The sequence below is a fragment of the Eptatretus burgeri genome, chromosome 14 (genome assembly GCF_056783735.1).
Source record: "Eptatretus burgeri isolate ZD-2024b chromosome 14, Ebu_testis_v1, whole genome shotgun sequence".
In the NCBI taxonomy this organism is placed as follows: domain Eukaryota; kingdom Metazoa; phylum Chordata; class Myxini; order Myxiniformes; family Myxinidae; genus Eptatretus; species Eptatretus burgeri.
In genome coordinates this window covers 10,487,836-10,508,462 of record NC_140974.1, presented here as the reverse complement: position 1 = coordinate 10,508,462, position 20,627 = coordinate 10,487,836, and the positions used below count along the sequence as shown (strand labels likewise).

The window sequence follows — 20,627 nt, the reverse complement described above, 5'->3', positions numbered from 1 at the left end:
ACATTCGTGGGATAATCATAGGTAATCGTGAAAAGTTGCTGCGCCTATGACACAGAAGGATACACCAACACAGTAGGATGCCAATCGACTGGCAGTCTTAACTTGCGCCGTGACCAAGAAGATGAGCAGTGATTGGTTCCTCTGCCATGCGTCGAAAGCCAAGAATGCGATCAATGATTGGTTCCTCTGCCATGCGCACACGCCAAAAGTACAGTACCCAAGGGTCTCTGCCATTTCACTTAGGGCCTTATTTTATGAAATATAATTACAATAACCTTTGGACGTACAAAGCAGGTTTTTTTTCTGTCATCGTTGAATCAGCTCATCGTCAGATTCTTCACTCCAGAAGTTCTCCATTTTGGTTTGGGAAGAAAGCATGAGGCAGTGATGTTCACTCTGATTGGCTCAGTGGAAGCACATTCGCTTTTGTTTTTTTACCTGCCAGTAGATTTATCTTTTACATGACCAACCGTCCACACCAACAGATTTTCTATGACAAGACCATCCAGTTGCATCATATTGGAGGAAATTGGTTGGTGTGGCCAAGCCCTAAAGCTGACAAAGGACCTTGAGGATTCATTACAGTGGGAAAAGAAGATGTCTGTATTTTTACAAAGGCATTCGTAGATAATGGACAAATCAACATAGTATATGGGATTCAAATCTGGTATCTCAGCATTATGAGTTAAGCATGCAGATGGGAACTGCAATAGGTTTGCCCTATCTATGGAGGTACATTTTGTATTTCTACTAATGTGTACGCTTTTTAGTCACTGATAAGAAATACTTACTGCACCGATGAGGTTATATATTGCATCTGGACATCAAGCATTGTTCACCCCTTCTAAATGATAATACATTGGATGTATTTGAGAAAGAGTACGTGGCATATTGAGAGTACCCCTTATACGAAATCAAAACATGTAGAGTTTGAACACGAGAGTAGATTGTCTCTTGAAGTTTAAAAAAATCATGCCTCTCTGTCGAATGAATGGTGGTAAAATGTTTGCTATGCTGCCCACCGCCCTTCCCACAACCACTTTTCATACGAGTCATTTCCAATAACAGTTCCTCATCTTTGCAGCAAACAAAACATGTCAGTCAAGCCCAAGTGCACTCTCTGATGTGAGTTTGAAACTTAATGAATGTTTCAATCCTGGATTTGATTTTTCTTTTGCTCTTACAGTAAATGCCATTGTATGCCTATTGGTGGGAATATGGATGATGTTTGTATGCTGTGGTTGTGCAGATTTCTTTGGGTATGCAAAAGAGCAAACAGAAAGGCCATAAGGCAAATATAACGAAATCTAAATCTGTCAGAGAGCAAGAGTTGCTTGACTTGCCACGAACCAATTATGAGAGCAATCACTTGGAGGAAGTTGCAACTTGGCCATTGAAAGAAACCCAAAGTGATGAGAACCATGGGGAAGTGTATGATGTTGGTGTTTGTTCAAATGAGGTCACCACTTTGTGTGCATTACATTCTCCTGCAATGGGCATGGACCGAGCCAATGGCGTATCGGGTAAAAACTCACTGATAGCTCCAGAGCTCATAAGACACGTGTCCACGAACGAGAAATCAAAACAAAGGAAAACTGATGCGTCTGTGTCTACAGCTGGCCTAATAACTTTGAAGGATCAGAAAAAACCTTCATTGAGGCCTCGTACAAACAATGTCCTCCAGGACAGATCCAAAGAAACTGTCTTTCATTTATTGAACAGACCCACTGATGAGAGAGAGATTTTCAGACAAGGCAAAGGAAAGAATGACCCGCCAGAGGCATCGACAAGAGCTTTGTTACAGTACAGCTGCAAAAATATTCCCAAATGTGCTCCTAAAAGAGACTTGTGCATCTCCAGTATCACCATTTTGCCTCAAGGAAGCTCCAATGAGGTACGATGTTTCACTGCTCATTAAACTTGTTCAGGGTGTTGTCTTTTTGGGAACGAGTAGTATGTTGGGTTTAACATTGTTGTCTTTGTTCATGTTCATTCAGAGAAGCAGGTCAGCAGGTGGCAATAAGGACAGTTTGAGTTTAAAAGACAATGTGAAACGGAAGCGCAACGCTGAGAAAACTCAAAAAACGGCAGAGCACGATCTTTACCATCCATACAATTATTCATCTCCCATGGATGTGGAACTTCTCAAAAGTGCGTGCTTTCATCCAGGTGACACCAAATGCATTTGCTGTGTCTGCATTCTGATGCTCTACTAATTTCCTCCATTTGCTCCCCGGCTGTATCAGCCAGTTATACTCCACATGGGCTCAGTAATGTAATCATGAATATATTATCATGTATTTGTTTGTGTTTATACTGTGCTGTAGTTAATGCCTGTGCCTGTAGTGTTGTGAAGTTCCCATGGACCTTGTCTGATTTAGGTGCACAAGCAAATGATGCAGCTGAGTTTGATTTCCCAGCTTCTGAGCTATCACTGAGCCCATCGCCGGTGAAGCTAAGCGGGGTTTTCAAGGGAACCTTGGGAAGAAGAGATCATATTACTCACTTTCATAATAATTTCAATTTCCAATCCTTTGTTCTTTCATCGGTGAGTCTGATTTACTCTGGAGCATTATCCACATTGCAGGCTTTATCCTAACAGCATGTTCTCCAGGACACCAAACGGCCTCCCAGAATGTGTCACGTGCATAAGCAAATCCTGGAAAATTAATATTAGAGTGCTACTTTTCAGATCTTCTTAATTTTTTCTTATGCAGCACAAAACTGCAAGCTAGCATCATTGGCTGAGGATGCAGCTATGTAGCTGATGCAGTGCCCTCTGTAGGTCAGGGCAGGAATTTGTAATTTTTTCAGGGTGCCGGAGATAGCTCGGCAATTCTTCGCAAAGGATACACCGTGGAATCTTTATCATCCACCAACTAATGCTGGAAGATGAGATGCCCAGTTTAACGTCCATACTATTAGGATGAGCATTTGTAAATGATTGCTTCAATTACACTTTGGGCATGGCATGTGCATTTACGAAATGTATCACAGGAATATTCTCTGCTCCATTACACATACTTGTTATGTGTGAAATATATGTCATTGTGTAGCCGATAAGTAAACCTTAACTTGGTGAAAGGAGCAACCATTTTCTTTTTTTCTTAAAATTTTGAAGAGATCTACATTGTCGAACTAGAAAACTCAATAGAGCACATACCTCTGCCCTGTAATGCCTGATCCATGAGAACATATCTGGCCCAATACATTTTTGAAATATCGTGCTTTATATCGTTTTGGAGCCCTATCTGTCAATGGTGAAGAATCACTTTTTAAAATTCTAGTCGTCGGATCCGGATCCAGTCTTCACCAAAATCTAACCAGTTCGTCCTTGTCACACACCCGATCTGTCAATAAAATTTCATCCAAATCCGTCCACAACTTTTTGAGATATCCTGCACACAAACAGACAGAAAGGGGTGAAAACATGACCACCTTCACCTTCGGTGGCAGACGTAATAATTTTCTTGCTTTACTGACAAACTATGAATTAAACATGTACCACTGCCGACAAATCCCATTTCATCCATTTTATTTTTTTTTTTTTTTTTTTTTTTTGTATACCTTGGTCGAGGCTCGTATGAGAGCTAACACACAACTCACAGCAAGGAGGCATGAGACAAGAGGGGCGGGAGTGGAAGGGACAAATCATTGGGGAACAGACACAGGTGAACTGTGGAAGGGAGAGGGATGGGGATGGGACGGGGAACATGGCGAGGAGAAGATGGACATTACAGGGACTTTCAGGAAGGAAAGCAGGAGAATTGAAGGAAGTGGGCTTGGGTGGATTATCGGGGGTAGAAAAGATCGAGGATTTGGATGGGGGAAGATAAGAGGTGGTGGTGAACAGCTGTTTTGAAAGCCTGGAGGGAAGAATGGGAAAGAATAGAGTGAGGAAGTTTATTCCAAAGGCGGGAAAAAAGAGGAATGAAAGAGTGAAGATGAGCAGTGATTCGTGATTTTGGTAGTTGTACCAGAAGGGGGTTGTTGGCGGACCTTGAGCGCCCTGTGGAAATGTGGTTGGGACAAATCGCAGAGAGAGCAGGGGGGCAAGGCTGGAGAGGAGTCGGTAGAAGACAGAAAGACCACCGACCAACCTGCGGTGATTGAGTGAGAGGCCCAAAGACTCAGCTTCATTGCGGGAGATGCCAATGATCTTAAAAGCCCTGGTTTCGACAGCGTGAAGTCGAGAAAGGTGGGAGGCAGGAGCACCAGCCCAAAGGGGAGAGCAGTACTCCATCAGGCTACGGACAAAAGCTTTGTAAGTGGTCAGGAGCTCAAGAGGGCCGAGGAAGGACTTTGCACGACGGAGGATTCCCAGTCGGCGACTGGCTTTTGAGGCAAGGTTGGAAATGTGACTTTCCCAGGAAAGGTCATGGCAGATAGTGAGACCCAGAAGCTTGAAAGAAAAGACTTCTTCCAGAGGATTGTTGAGAAAGTGGATGGGGGTTTTCTAAACGGTCCTTTCGAAGAGACATAGTGAGAGTGTGAGATTTGTCTGGATTGAAAGACATGTTCCACGTGTTGGACCAGTTTGTGATTTTATCCAGATCTGCAGTGAGCGAAGAAGCTGCTGCTTGCCGGTCTGAGGGATGACAGATGGTACGGCAGAGGGTGGAGTCATCGGCAAAGAGAAATAGAGGATTTTCCAGAGAGTCCGAGAGATCATTGATGAAAACCAGAAAAAGAACAGGGCCCAGAACGCTACCTTGAGGAACTCCAGCCTGCACAGGAAGAGGGGATGAAAGAACTCCATTTAGGGCCACACGTTGACTGCGACAGGAGAGGAAGTCTGCGAGCCATGAGTGGAGATGGCCTTGAATACCATGGGAAGAGAGTTTGGTGAGTAGGGCAGGGTGCCAGACTGTGTCAAAAGCACGTGATATGTCCAGGGATACGGCTCGGATTTCCTGTCTGGCATTGAGGACCTCCATCCATTGATGGGAGAGCAGTAGCAGCATATCTAGGGTAGAGTGACCTGGTCTGAAACCAAATTGATGATTGGAAATCAAGCCATTGGAGAAGAGGAAGGATTTCATGTCTGAAGCGATGATGGATTCCATAACCTTGCTGATGATTGGGAGAAGGCTGATTGGTCTATAGTTACAGGGATCTGTTTTTGCACCTTTTTATGCAGGGCAGTGATGTTAGCAGATTTCCAAGCAGATGGCAGATGACCTTGGGAAAATGAGAGGGTGAATAGAACAGAGAGAGGGTGAGCAAGAGCAGAAGAGCAGGCTTTGAGGACACGTGGGCTGATGCCGTCTGGACCGGTTGCAGAATCTGACTCGAGGTTTGAAAGCAAGCTCTCCACCTTGTCAGGAGAAAAGGATACAGAGTCCAGGGACAGTTGGGTGCGACTGGGTAAAGTGGGTAGAGATAGTGATGGGTTTAGGACACAAGATTTAGCTGCAAACACCGAGTTTAGACATTCAGCTTTATCACGTGTGGAATCAGCAGTGCGGCCATTTGAGGTAAGGGAGGGGATGGAGGGGGAACATACACCAGAAACAGATTTGATTAAACGCCACCAGGATTTTGAGGAGGGAGAGAGGTTTGAGAGTTCAGACTTGAGATGAGAAAGATGTTGTTTTCTGGCTCTCCTGAGGGTAGATACACACTTGTTCCGAGCTTTGTGGAAAGAACTGAGATTGCCCTCAGTTGGGTTTGCTTTCCATGAGGCAAAGGCAAGTTGTTTCAGGACAACTGCCTCGCCACAAGCTTCAGTAAACCAAGGGCGGGAGGAAGGGTAAGACAACTGAACACGAGAGGGGATAAATCTGTGCATGAGGGAGAGCAAGTTTCTTTGAAAGAATTCCCAGGATGAGTTGATGTTTGAGAAAGTAGTGATAGGAGACCAGTCTGTAAGTTTGATGGCTGCTCGGAGACCCTGCCAGTCGGCTTGAGTGAAATGCCAGACTCGATGGCGGTGAGGTGGTTCTCTGATAACAGCCAGAGAGATGTCCACTTTAACAAGGACGTGGTCAGAAGAACCAATTGGAGCAAAGGAAGAGCAGCAGATATTGTCAGGGAAATTTGTCAAAATCAGATCCAGAAGAGATGGAGTACCATTGGTTGAGATCCGGGTCGGGAAGTTGACCGATTGAGTCAGTCCCAATGAGTCGCAGAAAGCTTTTGCTGATGTCCCATGGCAGGTGAGAGAGGTACCCACACCTAGCCAACTGGCGTGATGACAATTGAAGTCGCCACATAAGAGGAAGAGAGAGTTTGGATGAGAAGATAGAAGATGGTCCATGTTTTCGGAGAGTGAGGTGTAGATGGAGTCATCACTGTTCGGTGGACGGTACAGTACACATATAAACATGAGGTGGGAGTGGAGGGGAAGCCGAAGCCAGAGGTATTCCTGGGGGTGTGGGGGAGTGAGAGCAGTGCAGGGAGAGTGAGGAATAGAGTCTTTGATGAAGAGAGCAACACCTCCACCAGGACGAGACTCAGGTCTGTCATACCGTAAGAGGGAGTAACCAGGGAGAGATACTTGGGAGTCAGACACGTCTTGGGAGAGGAAAGTTTCTGTTAGGCAGATAATGTCTGGTTTGTCAGTGGCAACCTGTATGGAAAGATCTGAAAGGTTTGAGCGAAGGCCCCGGATATTTGAGGTCCACACTTTTAATGAAGAGGTAGGGGAGGAGGCTTTGGGTGCAGGAGGTGGAGGGGCGGGGGAGGGTAGGACGAGGGAAGAGGGGGGAGGTAAGGAGGGTTGCTGAAGGAGTGTGGGGTATTGCAGAATAGCGAGGGAGGGGGCCGAATGAGGAGGAGAAAAGGCTCTGTGGTGCTGGGAGAGAGGGGGGACAAGAGACAAGGAAGATGGCAGTTGAGGATTTGAGGAGGTGGAGTGAAGAGATGGAGGTGAGAGGGCAGTGGAGGGAGGCAGGTTGGTGGATGAGAGGGGGGCAACTTAGAGAAGGAAGAGTGAGGGGGATGAAAGGTGGGAGAAAGGTGAGGGGGAATTTTTGAAAGAGGTGAGAGGGAGGCTTGGAGGGAGAAGAGTGGGATGGTTGCTTTGAGAGTGAGAGTGAGGGGTGAGGGGGTGAGTTGGCACTGAAGTTGGAAAAAAAGAATGGTTGATGGAAAGCGAGCATCCATGGCAAACTGTGGTTTTTAAAAGTTTTAGGTCAGAGATGCGATTTAACACAATTCTTGATGGATGCAATGAAGGCGAATTCAGAGCATGGAGAGAAGAAGCGCTGTAATAGTTGGATTTTTTAGGCAAGGAATGAAGGAGAGGTCGAAATGAGAGCAGTCTGTTAAAATAGCAGAAGAGTAGTGCATTGTGAAACAGTAAAGAGTACCACATGTGTGAGAGAGGAAGATGAAGCATTATAAGATCGTTTTTGTTGTAATATTAATGTATGAGAGAGTTCAACAGATTAGGTCATGGAAGTGTAAAAAAAAAAAAATAAATCGAGGAAGACGAGGAGGAAGTTAAGAGGAAGAAGAAGTAGCAGAATCGGGAGAAGGTGAGCGTGTTGTTGTTGTTGTTGTTGGGTATATATATATATATATATATATATATATATATTTTTTTTTTTTTTTTTTTTTTGAGATAAGAAAGAGATTAGTTGGGAGAATGGGGGATGTTTGGAAAGTGGGGAGGATGAAAATTGAAGGTAATGGGGAGGATAGAAATTGAAGGTAATGGGGAGAAAAAACAAACAAACAAACAAAAATAAACGATCGAACACCGAGTGGAACCGGTAGGCCTCAAGCCTAGGACTAGGCCTCAAACACCAGGTAAGAACGTCGACATAAATACTCACAAAATAGCACGATTTTTGAAACAAAACCGAACTAGGAACACACATTAACATGTAGGTGAGAAAATTAAACAGTTAAAACGGGACAAATAACAACCGGAACTTAACTTTGAGAAAGTCAGCAGGGAGCCCCGAAGGAGACCTCTTGCCGCTCAAAACCGGAACCGGAAGTGATCAATACAACTTAAACAACGGAAGTGATCAATACAACAAAACCGGAACCGGAAGTGATCCATACAACTTAAACAGCCATTGCAATGCTCTGCTTTTGTTAGAGTCTCAAAATACTTGTTAGAAACAAAGCTGTAATTAAATGGAGTATTGTGAGTATATCCAGTGTTGTGCACATTGCACCCAGAATGCCCGATGGATACCTGAATCACTTTATTAGGATCAAGTACTCACTCAGTAGATGCACCCAACCCAATAGATCCAGCATTGGAATATCGAAGAGCAAAATTATCCTCGCTGCATGTTGTTGACTGCTTTCATTTTAACTGAATCAATGTTTTATCTCATTCCTGTTAAATTTTAGCTTTTATACAAAAACCACATTGAACAAGGGTGGTGGTTCATTCAAGCCAATGTATGGGCTTTAACATTCAAAGTCACCTATTCTATAGTGTAAAATGCACCGATATTTTACGACATGCCTCAAAGCATTGTACTTGATAAAGTCATTTATGGCATTGACACTGATATTTCTCTTTCACTGCACTCTTGTTTAGTTAAGGCCCCACATGCTGTCTGCATAACGAGGTAGTAGGCTGTGCCGCATAAGATGTTAGTAGGCTGTCCGCATAAGGGGTAGTAGACTGACCGCAACTGCCTGGGGTGGTCCCACCATATCTCTTAGGAGCCTTCAGCAGAACATTGATTCTGATGCAAACTCTTGAGGGGGGGGCAGGGGTTGTTGTTTTTTGGGGATTCTTTCTGCCTTACGGGGTTGTTTTCCCAGTTCTGCAGTGCCTGCTAGACGGGATCGTTGGAGTCAGTGTTCCCACAGGCTTGCCGCCAGAAAGCTAGAGGCCACAACCTGGGTGTAGCATCCTTAGAGGCCACCTCATCATCTGGCATGTAATTTTCAGTCCTCTTCTCTGCTAGTTCACAACTGGAGCCCCACCGAGAATGGGATTCTGGGAAGCCCTTCCTGAGGCTACTAGTTTGCACTGTTGGTACCATCTGCAACGCTCCTTAAATTTCTTTAACGTTCCCTGAAGTCCCTCACCCCCTCTTTATTTTACTAAGGGCCAATCATCTGCAGCACACCCATCCTAATTTTATTTGCCCATCTTCCTTTTTTGCTTTTTCACCCCAGGGGCCCCTCTTGGTTTTTTTGACTCAACCCTTCCCCTTTGGTGTGAATAAAATATGCATATCACACTAACATCAGTTACCAACACAGAACCTCAGCTTGGTTTAAAGATTGCGTGAGATCTTAAAATGAATGAGCTTAATTAAAGTAGATCTTCATGCCGATACACAGGCCAATTACAATACCCTCTCCAATCCTTTTGGGAATGGGTGAGGATAAAAAGCAAAGTTTTGGCCCAGATTCACCTCCCTACCCCATCCTATATCTTCTCACCTTATTTCATATGCCACATATATCCCTTTTCTCTTTTTTCTCCCCCAATTCACCTATCCTCTGTTTTCTCCACGATCCTTATTCGCTTTTTAAAAGCATGTTTTTCTTATTCGCATGTTTGCTTTTTAAAACTTTACTTTTAATCTTAATTTACCTCCCCCTCCTTTGCATACATATACGTAGTTGACCTTTAACAATTGCATTTCACTGTGGCTGGATTCACTGCAGTTGCTGCTAACAATCTAGTAGTTGCGTTGAAACATTCTTTTCATGAAGTTGTCTCCAAGTTCATTCCCGATGCAGTTGTTTCTAATTGGGAGAATCCATATTTGCAAAACATGTTTAAACCCCCCCCAAAAAAATTCAAGGCTCAGATGCATTTTCTGAGCTTTTGTCTTGTTTGAGAAAACCTCGAGTTGGTTTTGCTCTTGTTTCTGCTGTTTCGCCATTTATTTATTTATTTTACGAGTATCCAGCTTTGTTTAAACAACCTCTGACTGTTTACAATTCTTTTAAAGGGTCCAGGTTGTAAAGATTTATCTGGATGACAAAATTACTGCCTATTTGCATATTAGCATTATGTTTTTTTTTGTTTATTCACCATGCAGCAGAGAACAGCCAATTCTCCAACAGTACCATCATTTTCAGATGAGGAAGTTGAGCTCTCATCTCCGATACAAAATTCCACAGTGAGTGTCTGGGTCAAACCGTACTGGTACTAGTGGGATTCACACTGATATAAACTGACGGGCAATAGCTGGTCTGATATAAACCGACAAACAATACAAGCCCTCATGTATATTACTGCTGGTGAAAATACCACCTTAGATTTATCTCAAAATGATATTTCATTTTTCCAGAAGGTGGAGCTGTTATCTTTGAAAGCACTTGTTTAACAACCATGTTTTGTGCTTTTTTTTGGTACAAGATGAAGCTCCATGGTGATGGACATCTCGAAGGTTCGCTTTGCACTTTCCCGAGAACGATGCAGCCCAAAGTATCAAGCTTGATTTGTGGACCTGCAGAAAAGTTACATTTTGAGCCTGGTAAGGTATATAAGCTTTTCCAAATGTTGAGGATTGCATTGCATTCCTGTTTATTTCTAGATCTTTTGGGAGCTGTGAGGGGATGATTGCCTTTATAGAGCTGAACAAACGTCATGCCTCGAAGCGTAAACCTGTCATTGAAGAAGATACCACTGGAGAGCTGAGTGAAGAGGACATTTCTGCTAGTATCCCATCACCAAAACAGAGCAAAATATCTCGTGATAATTTTGTGAAAAGTTCCACTTTACAGAAAGGTATAGTGTATGAAATCCACATGAGGTTTGCTAACTGTTTACCCTTTTTTTTGTTTGTTTGTTTTTTCTCCAATCATTTGCAACATGCAATTTAGTGGACAGCCTCTTACACTACTTCCATAGAAACTAAGCTGAACAAATCATCCTGAAATTCCATAGGTGCCTTAGTGAAATCCAAAGCTTTTGTCCAGTTGCTAAAAGTTCTGCCTTAACTGCAGTTGTGAATCGAAACTTCCTTGTGTAAAAATGCTCTGAAGAGAGGCAGGTGATTGTACCGCTTTATTTGGAGCATAAACTACCACAAAACACCCTGAAAATTTAACCTCTGCAATCATCACCAAATCTAGCCAATGTGTGCACATGGAATGGTTATCTTTCCAGGTTCCAGCAAGTTTAAGACTCTGTATAAGGCACAGACCACTCCGCCAGTATCCGACGTAGATTCCAACCCAGAGTGCAATATTAGCAGCAGCCTGAAGAAATTTTGCAAGAATGTCAAGAAGCTGCTGCAGGTACTGCAGCATGACTTTGGAATTATTGACTCTTTTACATGTAACAGAGGGAGAGTGGAAGCTCAATGTACATGTCCAGGTAGTACGGGGTTCCAATTTTGCTTTCAACTTTCTTAACCGTTTGAAGATAGTTCCTGTTCTTATGAGTACATGTCACTGAGGAATTGCTGTTTTTGTTTTGGGTTTGTTTTTCTGTCAGAATAAATATGCCAAATTTGAAGCCTTCACGCAACGGCAAATGAGCACCGCCATTAAACGGATGCAACTCATGTGGAATCATCTACAAAAGCAACGGTGAGGTCTGCAGGAGATTATTTTTTATATCCATACAAGCACTTTCCACACTGCCCCTTTCCCACAGATGAAGAACATTCTTTCCAGCAGGTGTTTCACTTGGTTGTGTCTGGCAGAATGAGTCGTGGACAGATCTTAGAAAAGGCGATTCGCCAGGAGTTCCAAGGAGCAGAAGAAGATTCAAAGATTCTGAGGAAGATTGAAGAGGACACGTTGGTGAGTGGGACACGTGGTCTGGAGAGATCAAAATGAACATGTGAAGATAATCAATATGTTAACCACCATGGTGTACTCAAAAAATATCCATGTCTGCAGAAATTCTGGAGACAACAGTGCAAACACCTGTCATCCATCCGACAAAAACAGATAGAAAGGCAAGTCCACGCCATTTTTGAACGGTTATTAGTGTTCAAATGCATAAAATGGTTTGAGTCATCCCCTGTGAAGGATCACAATGTGCGGACATTTTGGGCTTTACCTTTTACCCTCATTTGCCCTGACCAAGGGTAAAGCCCGAAAGTCAGCACCTTGTGATCCTTCACAGGGGATGACTCAAACCATTTTTGCCTTGCAAACGTGAAGCGGAAAGAAGGGTTAAGCAATTGGTTCATATCTATCTGTCCATCTGTCTGCCTGTAAATGTCAGTTTATAATTGAGGAATGACTTGTTTAAATTGAATGTTGTGTTTTGAAAGTGAATTGTAAAACAAACCTTCAGTTTAACAGTACATTACTTTGTCTCTGAATTTGTCCCGATCCCACATGTGCAGAGAGGAGTGAGATTTTTCTTTTTTTACTCTGGCAGTGAAACAAATTTGAAAATCATTCCAAACAGGAAACACTGTTTTTAGGCCATCATAACGGACACACACAACAGGCACAAATAACTAATGCAACATGTTAGATAGAGTGGTGTAATCGACACTGCATCAATGGCAGTAAACTTCCAGAATTCATTTATTCATGCGACTTTTACAATATTTATTTTATTTAAATTGAATTATATACTTGAACACTGGAGAGCACAAATCACCTTCTTATCACTTCTAAGAACCTCCAGTTTTGCAGTACGTGGACATGTTAAATATAGGGTGGTTTTTAAGAATGCTTCGATAGGGTTAAACTTCCAGAATTTTTTTTAAACGATCTTTAAAATCATTATTTTATTTCAAGTGAAGTACATATATACTTGAACCACGACGCAGGGTAACGTGTTCTATGAACTCGTTCGTATTTTTATGTTTTTATTCTCTTGTGCCACCAACCCAGACTGCTAGTTTTGTACTGAAATTAGCATCTACACAAATGTACAAATGGTCATGTTAAGATTTTCTTGTGTCTACTTTCAGAGGTGAGAGAATAAAAGCTGCCTGGAAGATTAATCCCTGCCAAGACAATGAAAGTGCACAAAATGAGCTGCAAACAGTGGCAAGTGTGGTTGTGTTGGAGACACACAGCCAATATTGCTGTGCTGTTTGTGGTTACAAAAAATGAATTTAGAATTTTTGTTTTGAACATTATTTGATGCTTCCATGACATTATTCCATAACTTCAAGGTTCATTCACATTCTTGAATGGTATAACAGTTACCGTTTCCCATTCTTACCATTCACAGTGGAGTACGAAAGTATACAGTGGGCAACAAAAGTACATAGTGGGATAGGAAAGTATACAGTGGGGTAGGAAGTATTCAGTGGGGTACGAAAGTGCACAGAGGGGTACAGAAGTATACAGTGGAGTGCTATTAAGAGAATAACTATTAAAATAAACATACAGACAATGCTAACATCACATTACTTCAAGTGGGCACAATTATGACAACATCCAATACACTTTTTATTAAAGATATGAACTAAGGTAAAGCACTCTTATTCAAACGGTTTGTTTTACAACTAAATCCTGGGATTTTGGAAGTTCATTTAAGGGTTATTGTGTAGCTATTAATGGGGAAAAATTGTACAAATTGATTTTGTTTTTAAGTTTTTTTTTTCCATGAATGCAATGCAAAGTGAGTTCTTCCAGGCCATCAAGTGAGTACTGAGACAGAACTTGTTAGGACATTGTATATTTGGATCCCAATACTCTGCGGAGGATGTTTTTTTTTAAACTCTTTCAATGTGGAAATTTTGTTGTTTTGTAAATGCTCCATTCCAAACAGGTGCTGCATATTTGGTGACAAACCAAATGTTACTTATAAAAGTAGTGAGCAAATCTTGGGAGAATAAGCCATAACGTCTCAAGAGACGTAAAAACTGGAGCTTACTCTTCGTACGTTTCTCAAGATTCTCCACATGAGCTTCCCACTTTAAATAATTTTGAATGTAAACACCTAAAACTCTCGCCATGCATACATTATCAAATGAATGGTTTCCGAACCGCACAATCGGCTCATTTGGAGGACCTCACATAAATGAAATATCCATTTTGACACATTTTGCACAGTTTAATTTCATGTCATTGCTTTGAGACCATTTCAAAAGGTTATTGGCTGCTAATTGTGGACTTTAAAGGTGGTGGGATTGACAACAATTAACCAATGTTAAGTCATCTACTTCCTTAAATGTATGTGGTTCATCAAACGGCAGTGTCATTGATTATCACTAAAAAAAAAAAAAAAACGTTGAATGCTTCAGTAATCTTAGCAAAATGATCTGCAAGAGATATTGGTTTTAACTTGTATTAAGGTTGTATTTGTAGGGGGATAAATCATAAATGAAAAGAGGAAGTGTTGACACTGTGAGGCTCATCTTGAAGATTTACCCCACATATGAGAAGAAAAAAGCAGGGTTAAGCAATTGGTTCACTTCTGTCTCTGTCTGTCCTTCTATCTATAAACATCAGTTTATGATCGAGGAACAACTTAATTTCATTTGAATGTTAGATTTTGAACATGAATCGGAACATGAATCAGGAAAACGAACTTGTAGTTTTGCAGCATTTTGTCTCGAATTTTTCTCGATCGCACATGCGCAGAGAGGAGTGAGATAAAAAAAAAAAATTTTACTCTGTCTGCCTGTCTAGCATCAAACAAAATTGAAATTCATTCCAAACAGGAAACTTACTGTTTTCGTGACATCATAAAGGCCATAAATAACAGGCACAAAGAACAAATGTAACATGCTAAATAAGATAGTGTAAAAGACACTGCATCAATGGCAGTAAACTTCTTGAACTATTTTTTGTACGACCATTAAAATCCTTATTTTATTTCAATTGAATTATATACTTGAACACTAGAATCTCCCACGATGAAGCTGGGTTTATGGGCCTTTCACTTCATCACCGACAGATCGGTCGTTGCTTTGTCTTCTTCTGCCTCCTTTCTGGTCTTGCACCCACTGCCCTTTCTGTGCTGTTAGCTGCAGGGTGCTTGTGGTCCAACACCAACCCCCTTCAAGTAAAACTCATAAAAAAGAGAATATCTGCTCACCTCCACTCATTCATTCCTCTTTTTTTCACCACCTATGGAACCAACTTTCACATTCTCTTCAATACTTTTCTTCCCTCCAGGTCTTCAAGACAGCTGTCCACCACCATCTCATATCACCCCCCATCCAAAACCATGATCTTTTGCCTCTGTATCTCTCTTGTTCATCCCTTGTCCCTTCTTTGTCCATCTCAATCTATTTTCTCTGTTGGACCTGCTGTTGGCATTTTCCCCCTTCTTCTGCTGTTCCTTTTGTTATGTTGCCTCCTGATCCATTCTGTGTTCTAGCTCTTCCATGAGCCTTTACTATGTATTAAACAACAACCACCACCAGAAACACACATTGCCTTTTTGGCACTTTCAAAACCCTCCATTTAGCAATACTTGGACAAAATATTATGACATTTTAGTCATCACAACCAATCAAATTCACCACTCATAGACCCTGCCCATGTCCTCGTTTCGCAAGAAAGCATGGAGTAACGTTTTCTCTGAACACTTTAGTGTGTGCCGTTTTTGTCACCACATCTGAGGAAGGATACAGCTACCATAGAGTTAAGATACAGCGTAGAGCTACTGGATTGATTCCAGGATTTGCTAGACTAAGCGATGAACGTTTGAAGGAGACAAGACTTTATACATTTGAAAGGAGGCGATTGTGAGGGGATCTGTTAGAGATGCTTAAAATAATGAAGGGTGTGGATAAGATAGGTGAAGTGGAATTTTTCAAAAGAGTGGACAGTGTTAGGACCAGCAGTCATAGCTTGAGGGTAAAGAAGATGAGAGTTAGGACAGTTTTAAGGCAGGGGTCTTTTAGTCAGAGAGTGGTTAATGCATGGAATGATCTCCCCGGACAGATAGTGGCAGTGGAGGAGTCGACATGTTTAAATGAGATTTACATCGGTACCTAGATGCATTGTAGATAAAGGGGTATGGGGATATTGACTTGTGTGGATTAGTGATGATAGTGGGGTTGGTGCAGTGCAGACATGATTATCTGAATGGCCTCTTCTTGTGCCAAAGTTCTTTGTGTATCTTTTCCAAAGAGGAAGGATGAGTTTTGGGTCTTGAGACAACTATGGCACGTTACCACACATCTGGGGCATTTCCTTGTTGAAAAGAGGAGTTAATTATGAGTTAGAGGAGTTGCTAGCTCAACAGAGAACTCACGGATAATGTGTGCAGTTATACCGTCAGGCCGACTCAAAGTTTTATAGCGAATCATTGCCAATATTTTTTGTACTTCACATGGTGTTTACAGCTTGACGTGATTTCGGAGTTGGAAGTAAAGTCTGATCAAGAGGGTCTAGATCATAAAACAGAAATAAAACAATCATTAATAGTGTTCAGGATCATCAAGTCATCCTTCATGTCTCCTCCAGGCACACATGTTGGCACATCATCCTGTTAACCATCAGTTGAAACACGAATGTCACGGTACCATGCTGAGGGGGTTGAGACGTTTCAGACGCTGGACACATGGAAATAATACTCTGTTTTAGCTTTCACTACACTTGATTTGACTTTGCTTCTTAATTTTTTCCATTTCTGGATATCTCTACGGTGAAATGATATTTGCTGTCTGTGAATCGATGACAATTTCAGGGGTAATCCATTCTGTATCCTGTGAATGCAACTTGACTTTGCGAAATGGAAAATGTGTTTCTATAGCAGAATAGAGAGTTTGGACAAAACAATCCCATTGTGAATTGACTTCAGCATTGCTTATTACTTCTATCCAATCGTGATTGCAAATCCATTTGCCAAAAGCTTGAATGGCACTGTCCGGGCGGGGCATTGGCCGATTGTGACGACATCGGATTACTGAGGCTATCTGATTTGTGGCAGTATTGGGAACCATGTCTCAGCGATGGCACAGACATCTATACTACAGTCAAGGATAACAGTTGAAAGTTCATGAAACTTGTTGGAATGTGCATTGCACAAAAGCATTGAAGGGAAAGTCATTGTGGAGGGTGATTTTAATGACATGACCGAGACTGCCACTAAATTATTAAAGGTAACTGCACACACTGGAGAGGACCCAAGAAACATGCATCTTGAAGGAGATGATTAAAGCACCATGACCACCATCCCTCTCTTCCATATGATGATGTGCCAGTTACGCTGTTAGCAGAGGCGTGAGGGGAACAAACACCGCCAACAGTTAAAGGAAGAATGGTTGGCTATTGCCCACAAGGTAAAACAAGCAAAAAGGAGAGAAATGTTCCAAATGGTATCTGATAACGCAGTCTGTGAAGTCCAGAAAGAAAGTTCAAAACGTTCAGAACAAAACAAACATGGCACACATGAAGAAGCGAGTTCTTCATGTAAAGCGCAACTCTGCCACCATGACGGGGCTCAGGCCTATAAAATCGAAGGAGACAATAGCCAGTGAGAGAAACAAAGGAGTTCTGTGGGAAGGAGGATGATATTAAAGTAATTAAACAGATATCTGGTTCATGAATAGTGGCCTGGATTGAGAGATCTGTCAGGTGGGAGTGGAAGCTCCGGATGTTTGAGGTCTACACAGTTAGCGACAGGGGAGAATGCACTGTTAGCAGGGAGCAGGAAAGTGAAAAGGGGGTGGTAGAGCTAGGAGAAGGGATGGGGTGGGGAAGCTGGCATGGGGGCATGGGGAAGCTGGGAGGGTGAGGGCAAACTGCTGTGGTTGGGGGGGGGCACAAGGGGAAGCTGGGAAAGGGCAGGGTGAGGATGAAGATGAGAGGAGGCAGGGTAATGTGGAAGATGTGGGAAGGGGGAGCTTTGAAGGGGTAGGGTGAGGGGGATGCAGAAAGGGGAGACATGAAGTGGATGGATGCTGAAGAGGGAGACACAGAGAATGGGTGGGGTTCTAAGGATGTGGGCATGGAGGGGATGACATGGGGAAGGGTACTGACATGGAGAGGTTTGACATCGTTAATGGACTTGAAAATGAATTTATGGTTGTGTGGAGGAAAGCTCTGCAAATTGGACTTCTCAATAGACTGAATCTGGATATAGGGAGACAGACATCATAGAAGGGGTGAAATGAATGATTGCTGATGGCAAGGAGGAAAGTAGTGCTTTAGGTACGGGGGTGATAGTTGATGGAGTAAATTTTGTTCATGTGTTCCCATGATGATAGTTTTTTATTCCAACCTTATCCCCAACCCCCAACCTTTAGTCCTTCGTCTAACCTTCAGGTGATAGCTCATTTGTCCCTTGGTGCTATACATGAAGGAACACAAAATTGTTTGGCAGATCAATACATCCATTGCTTGAGCAGCACTGACTCAGCCAGGCAGGAACGATCCTCTCCTCATTGCAGCCCGACACATTCAGGCTTTATTTTCCTGCTCAGGCTCATTTTGCGAAACCAAAAATAATGATGATCATCATTTATAAAGTCTTCTTTGACCTCATAGTAAAGCATCCAGCTTAAGGCACAGACAATCATTGATAGAAGGGCACAGAACCGAATGAACACAATTTGCTTCAGTGTTTCTTCTGTTGTTTGTATGCAGCACAAGGCATTGGGGTAGCATTGTTGGCTAAAGGTGCGGCTGTGCCGTTGATGCCCTCTGCTGGTTCGGGCAGGAAATTAGAATTTGTTCAGGGTGCTGGCAATAGTTCGCCTTCTCTTCGTGAAGGACACTGTGGGACCTTTAACGTCCATCCAATGAACAGCACACACGTTGATGAGTCACCATGCCTGTAAAACACCAGGCCAGTTTTCGCTGGGTCAGGATTCAAACCCAGGCTAGACAGCTTAGAGGTGAGTGTGCATAACTCTAGGCCATCCTGTCAGCCCATTTGCTTCATTGGAACAATGACTATGAAATGGGTTTTAAGAAAGCAATAGCTGTTGACTTTTTCCCCCCAAAAAGCTTGACCATATGTAATCAATAGTCTCGAGAGGTCGTCTAGGAAATTTGATGGGCAAGGTGGTGGAAATTTCATGGTTAATGGAAGAGTGAGCATCGATTAGTACAAACGTGTGTACTAATATGAGCATGGAAATGTTTGTTGACTTTCTGTACGGTACTCAGATTGCAGATACTGCGAAGGAATTGTGTAAAATGAAGAACATGATGCTGGAGGAAATGGTGAGTACTTTTGCATCATCTTTCTGAATAAATGCAGTTCATCAAACAGCCTAAAGCAGTGGTTCTTAACCTTTTTATGTGCCCGTACCCCTTGAGCTTTCATAATATTTCCCCGTACCCCCTGTCTAAAATTTTCTTATTACTTATTTATTTATTTTTTATTATTATTATTGTTATTATTGGAATTTAAGTACTATACAGTATTGAATTTGACACCATATATCGTACCCCCTGCTTTGATGCTTCGTACCCCCAGGGGGTACACGTACCCCTGGTTAAGAACCACTGGCCTAAATTAACTTGAAAACAAGATCCAAGTAGTAAACGCCATTATTCCAAGCACGAGATTTTCAAAAATCGGTTACAGAGCTATTTTTATTTTATCGTTCGAGACACGAAGGCTTTATGCAGACCTTGCAATGTCCATCCCAGGAACAAGAGGAGTTGGGGCACATGAGGAAACGCTTGTGGTCGTCTCTCTCTACTTCCTGTTAACAGACACGTGACGACCCAAATTCAATGAGATGCAATGTTTCCTTTTTTTTCAAATCTGTGCAGTTTATTGTTCAAGAAATTAAATAGACTACATAGTTAGCTTTAGTGAGTTGAAGTTCTTGTTTTATTGTGGTTTTAAATAAACAATGAATTATAATCTTGTTTTTTTTTCAATGTGGAAAAGAGTATAAACTTTACACTACTACATTGTGCCAAGAAAATCAATACAAATAAAAACCCACTTGTATTGAGCTTACATGAACAAGATCAGATCTTTTTGTAGACCCAAACACATGTTATACACATCGTACACAATTCGAAAGCAGTTGCCGATACATCACCACACATTTTGTGGATGTGCAATGTAAATAATCTGCAAAATAATGCACGTCTAACATGTGCGCTTTGGCAGATCAGTGTCTAAAAATGAAGCGCAGTTTGTACCATGAAGTAATACATTGGATAACATTCCGCATAATTAGATGCAGGCCTCACTGAACTGTAGGAATGTTAAGAGAATTCCTCTATCCCATCATACTTACATGATCTAACCATGTCACCTCAGCACACTGGATGGCCATAGGTCATGACCCTTTGTGCTGCTGAACCAGAGGACACTAGCCCAACGCATCACCCCGTCAGAGGCTGAGGTTTGACTCGGTTCCAGTGTTGTGGAATGTGGGCGCGTTGCCCATCGGCTGTGGATTTCTGTGGTTCGGGCTAAGTGTCTCAATTCTAAACTTTATGGTAACAAACTCATCCAAGATTTCCTTAGTTCTTCGAGCAAGCAAGGCTTGTTCCTGATAACGGGCAAAGCAAATCTGCCAAATTAATAATATTTCCCAAAAACCAACGGGCTAGGTTTGTTTTGACAAACATTTTAGGAGAGACCCGATCGTTAGCTTTGCGTCATTCAATTGTCGGGTTGAGAGTACTTCAGTTCACAATCTCTGGGATCAGAGAATCTGTTTTCCAATCTAATGACCAATGGGCTCTGGAAGCCCAGCTGCAGTTTTCCAGCTATAAACTTTATTTGTTTTATGACAAGTGTTATTATAGTTAACTAGTATAGACAACTGCCTTATTTGGAGGTGGAGGGAGTGGAGTTAACACAACCAAGACACATGAAGGCCATGAAAGGAAAC

General features: G+C 42.2%; 1 protein-coding gene across 10 annotated transcripts in view; it reads left to right on the top strand.

Moving 5' to 3' along the window:
• Window positions 1-19,639, top strand: part of LOC147012643 (uncharacterized) — a 131,897-nt gene extending 112,258 nt beyond the window's left edge. For 9 of the 10 annotated variants that reach the window (XM_085853682.1, XM_085853680.1, XM_085853687.1 and 6 more), the window contains 14 exons: window positions 1,085-1,125; window positions 1,250-1,894; window positions 1,998-2,169; window positions 2,382-2,548; window positions 9,975-10,055; window positions 10,295-10,412; window positions 10,511-10,666; window positions 11,048-11,178; window positions 11,378-11,472; window positions 11,589-11,688; window positions 11,788-11,846; window positions 12,822-12,900; window positions 18,931-18,987; window positions 19,420-19,639. In XM_085853682.1, the coding sequence (XP_085709808.1) occupies window positions 1,085-1,125; window positions 1,250-1,894; window positions 1,998-2,169; window positions 2,382-2,548; window positions 9,975-10,055; window positions 10,295-10,412; window positions 10,511-10,666; window positions 11,048-11,178; window positions 11,378-11,472; window positions 11,589-11,688; window positions 11,788-11,846; window positions 12,822-12,900; window positions 18,931-18,987; window positions 19,420-19,482 (1,964 nt within the window). In that variant the 3' untranslated portion in view covers window positions 19,483-19,639. The remainder of the gene's footprint in view (window positions 1-1,084; window positions 1,126-1,249; window positions 1,895-1,997; window positions 2,170-2,381; window positions 2,549-9,974; window positions 10,056-10,294; window positions 10,413-10,510; window positions 10,667-11,047; window positions 11,179-11,377; window positions 11,473-11,588; window positions 11,689-11,787; window positions 11,847-12,821; window positions 12,901-18,930; window positions 18,988-19,419) is intronic. The other variant, XM_085853685.1, reaches the window with a different exon arrangement.
• Window positions 19,640-20,627: the final 988 nt, after the last annotated feature.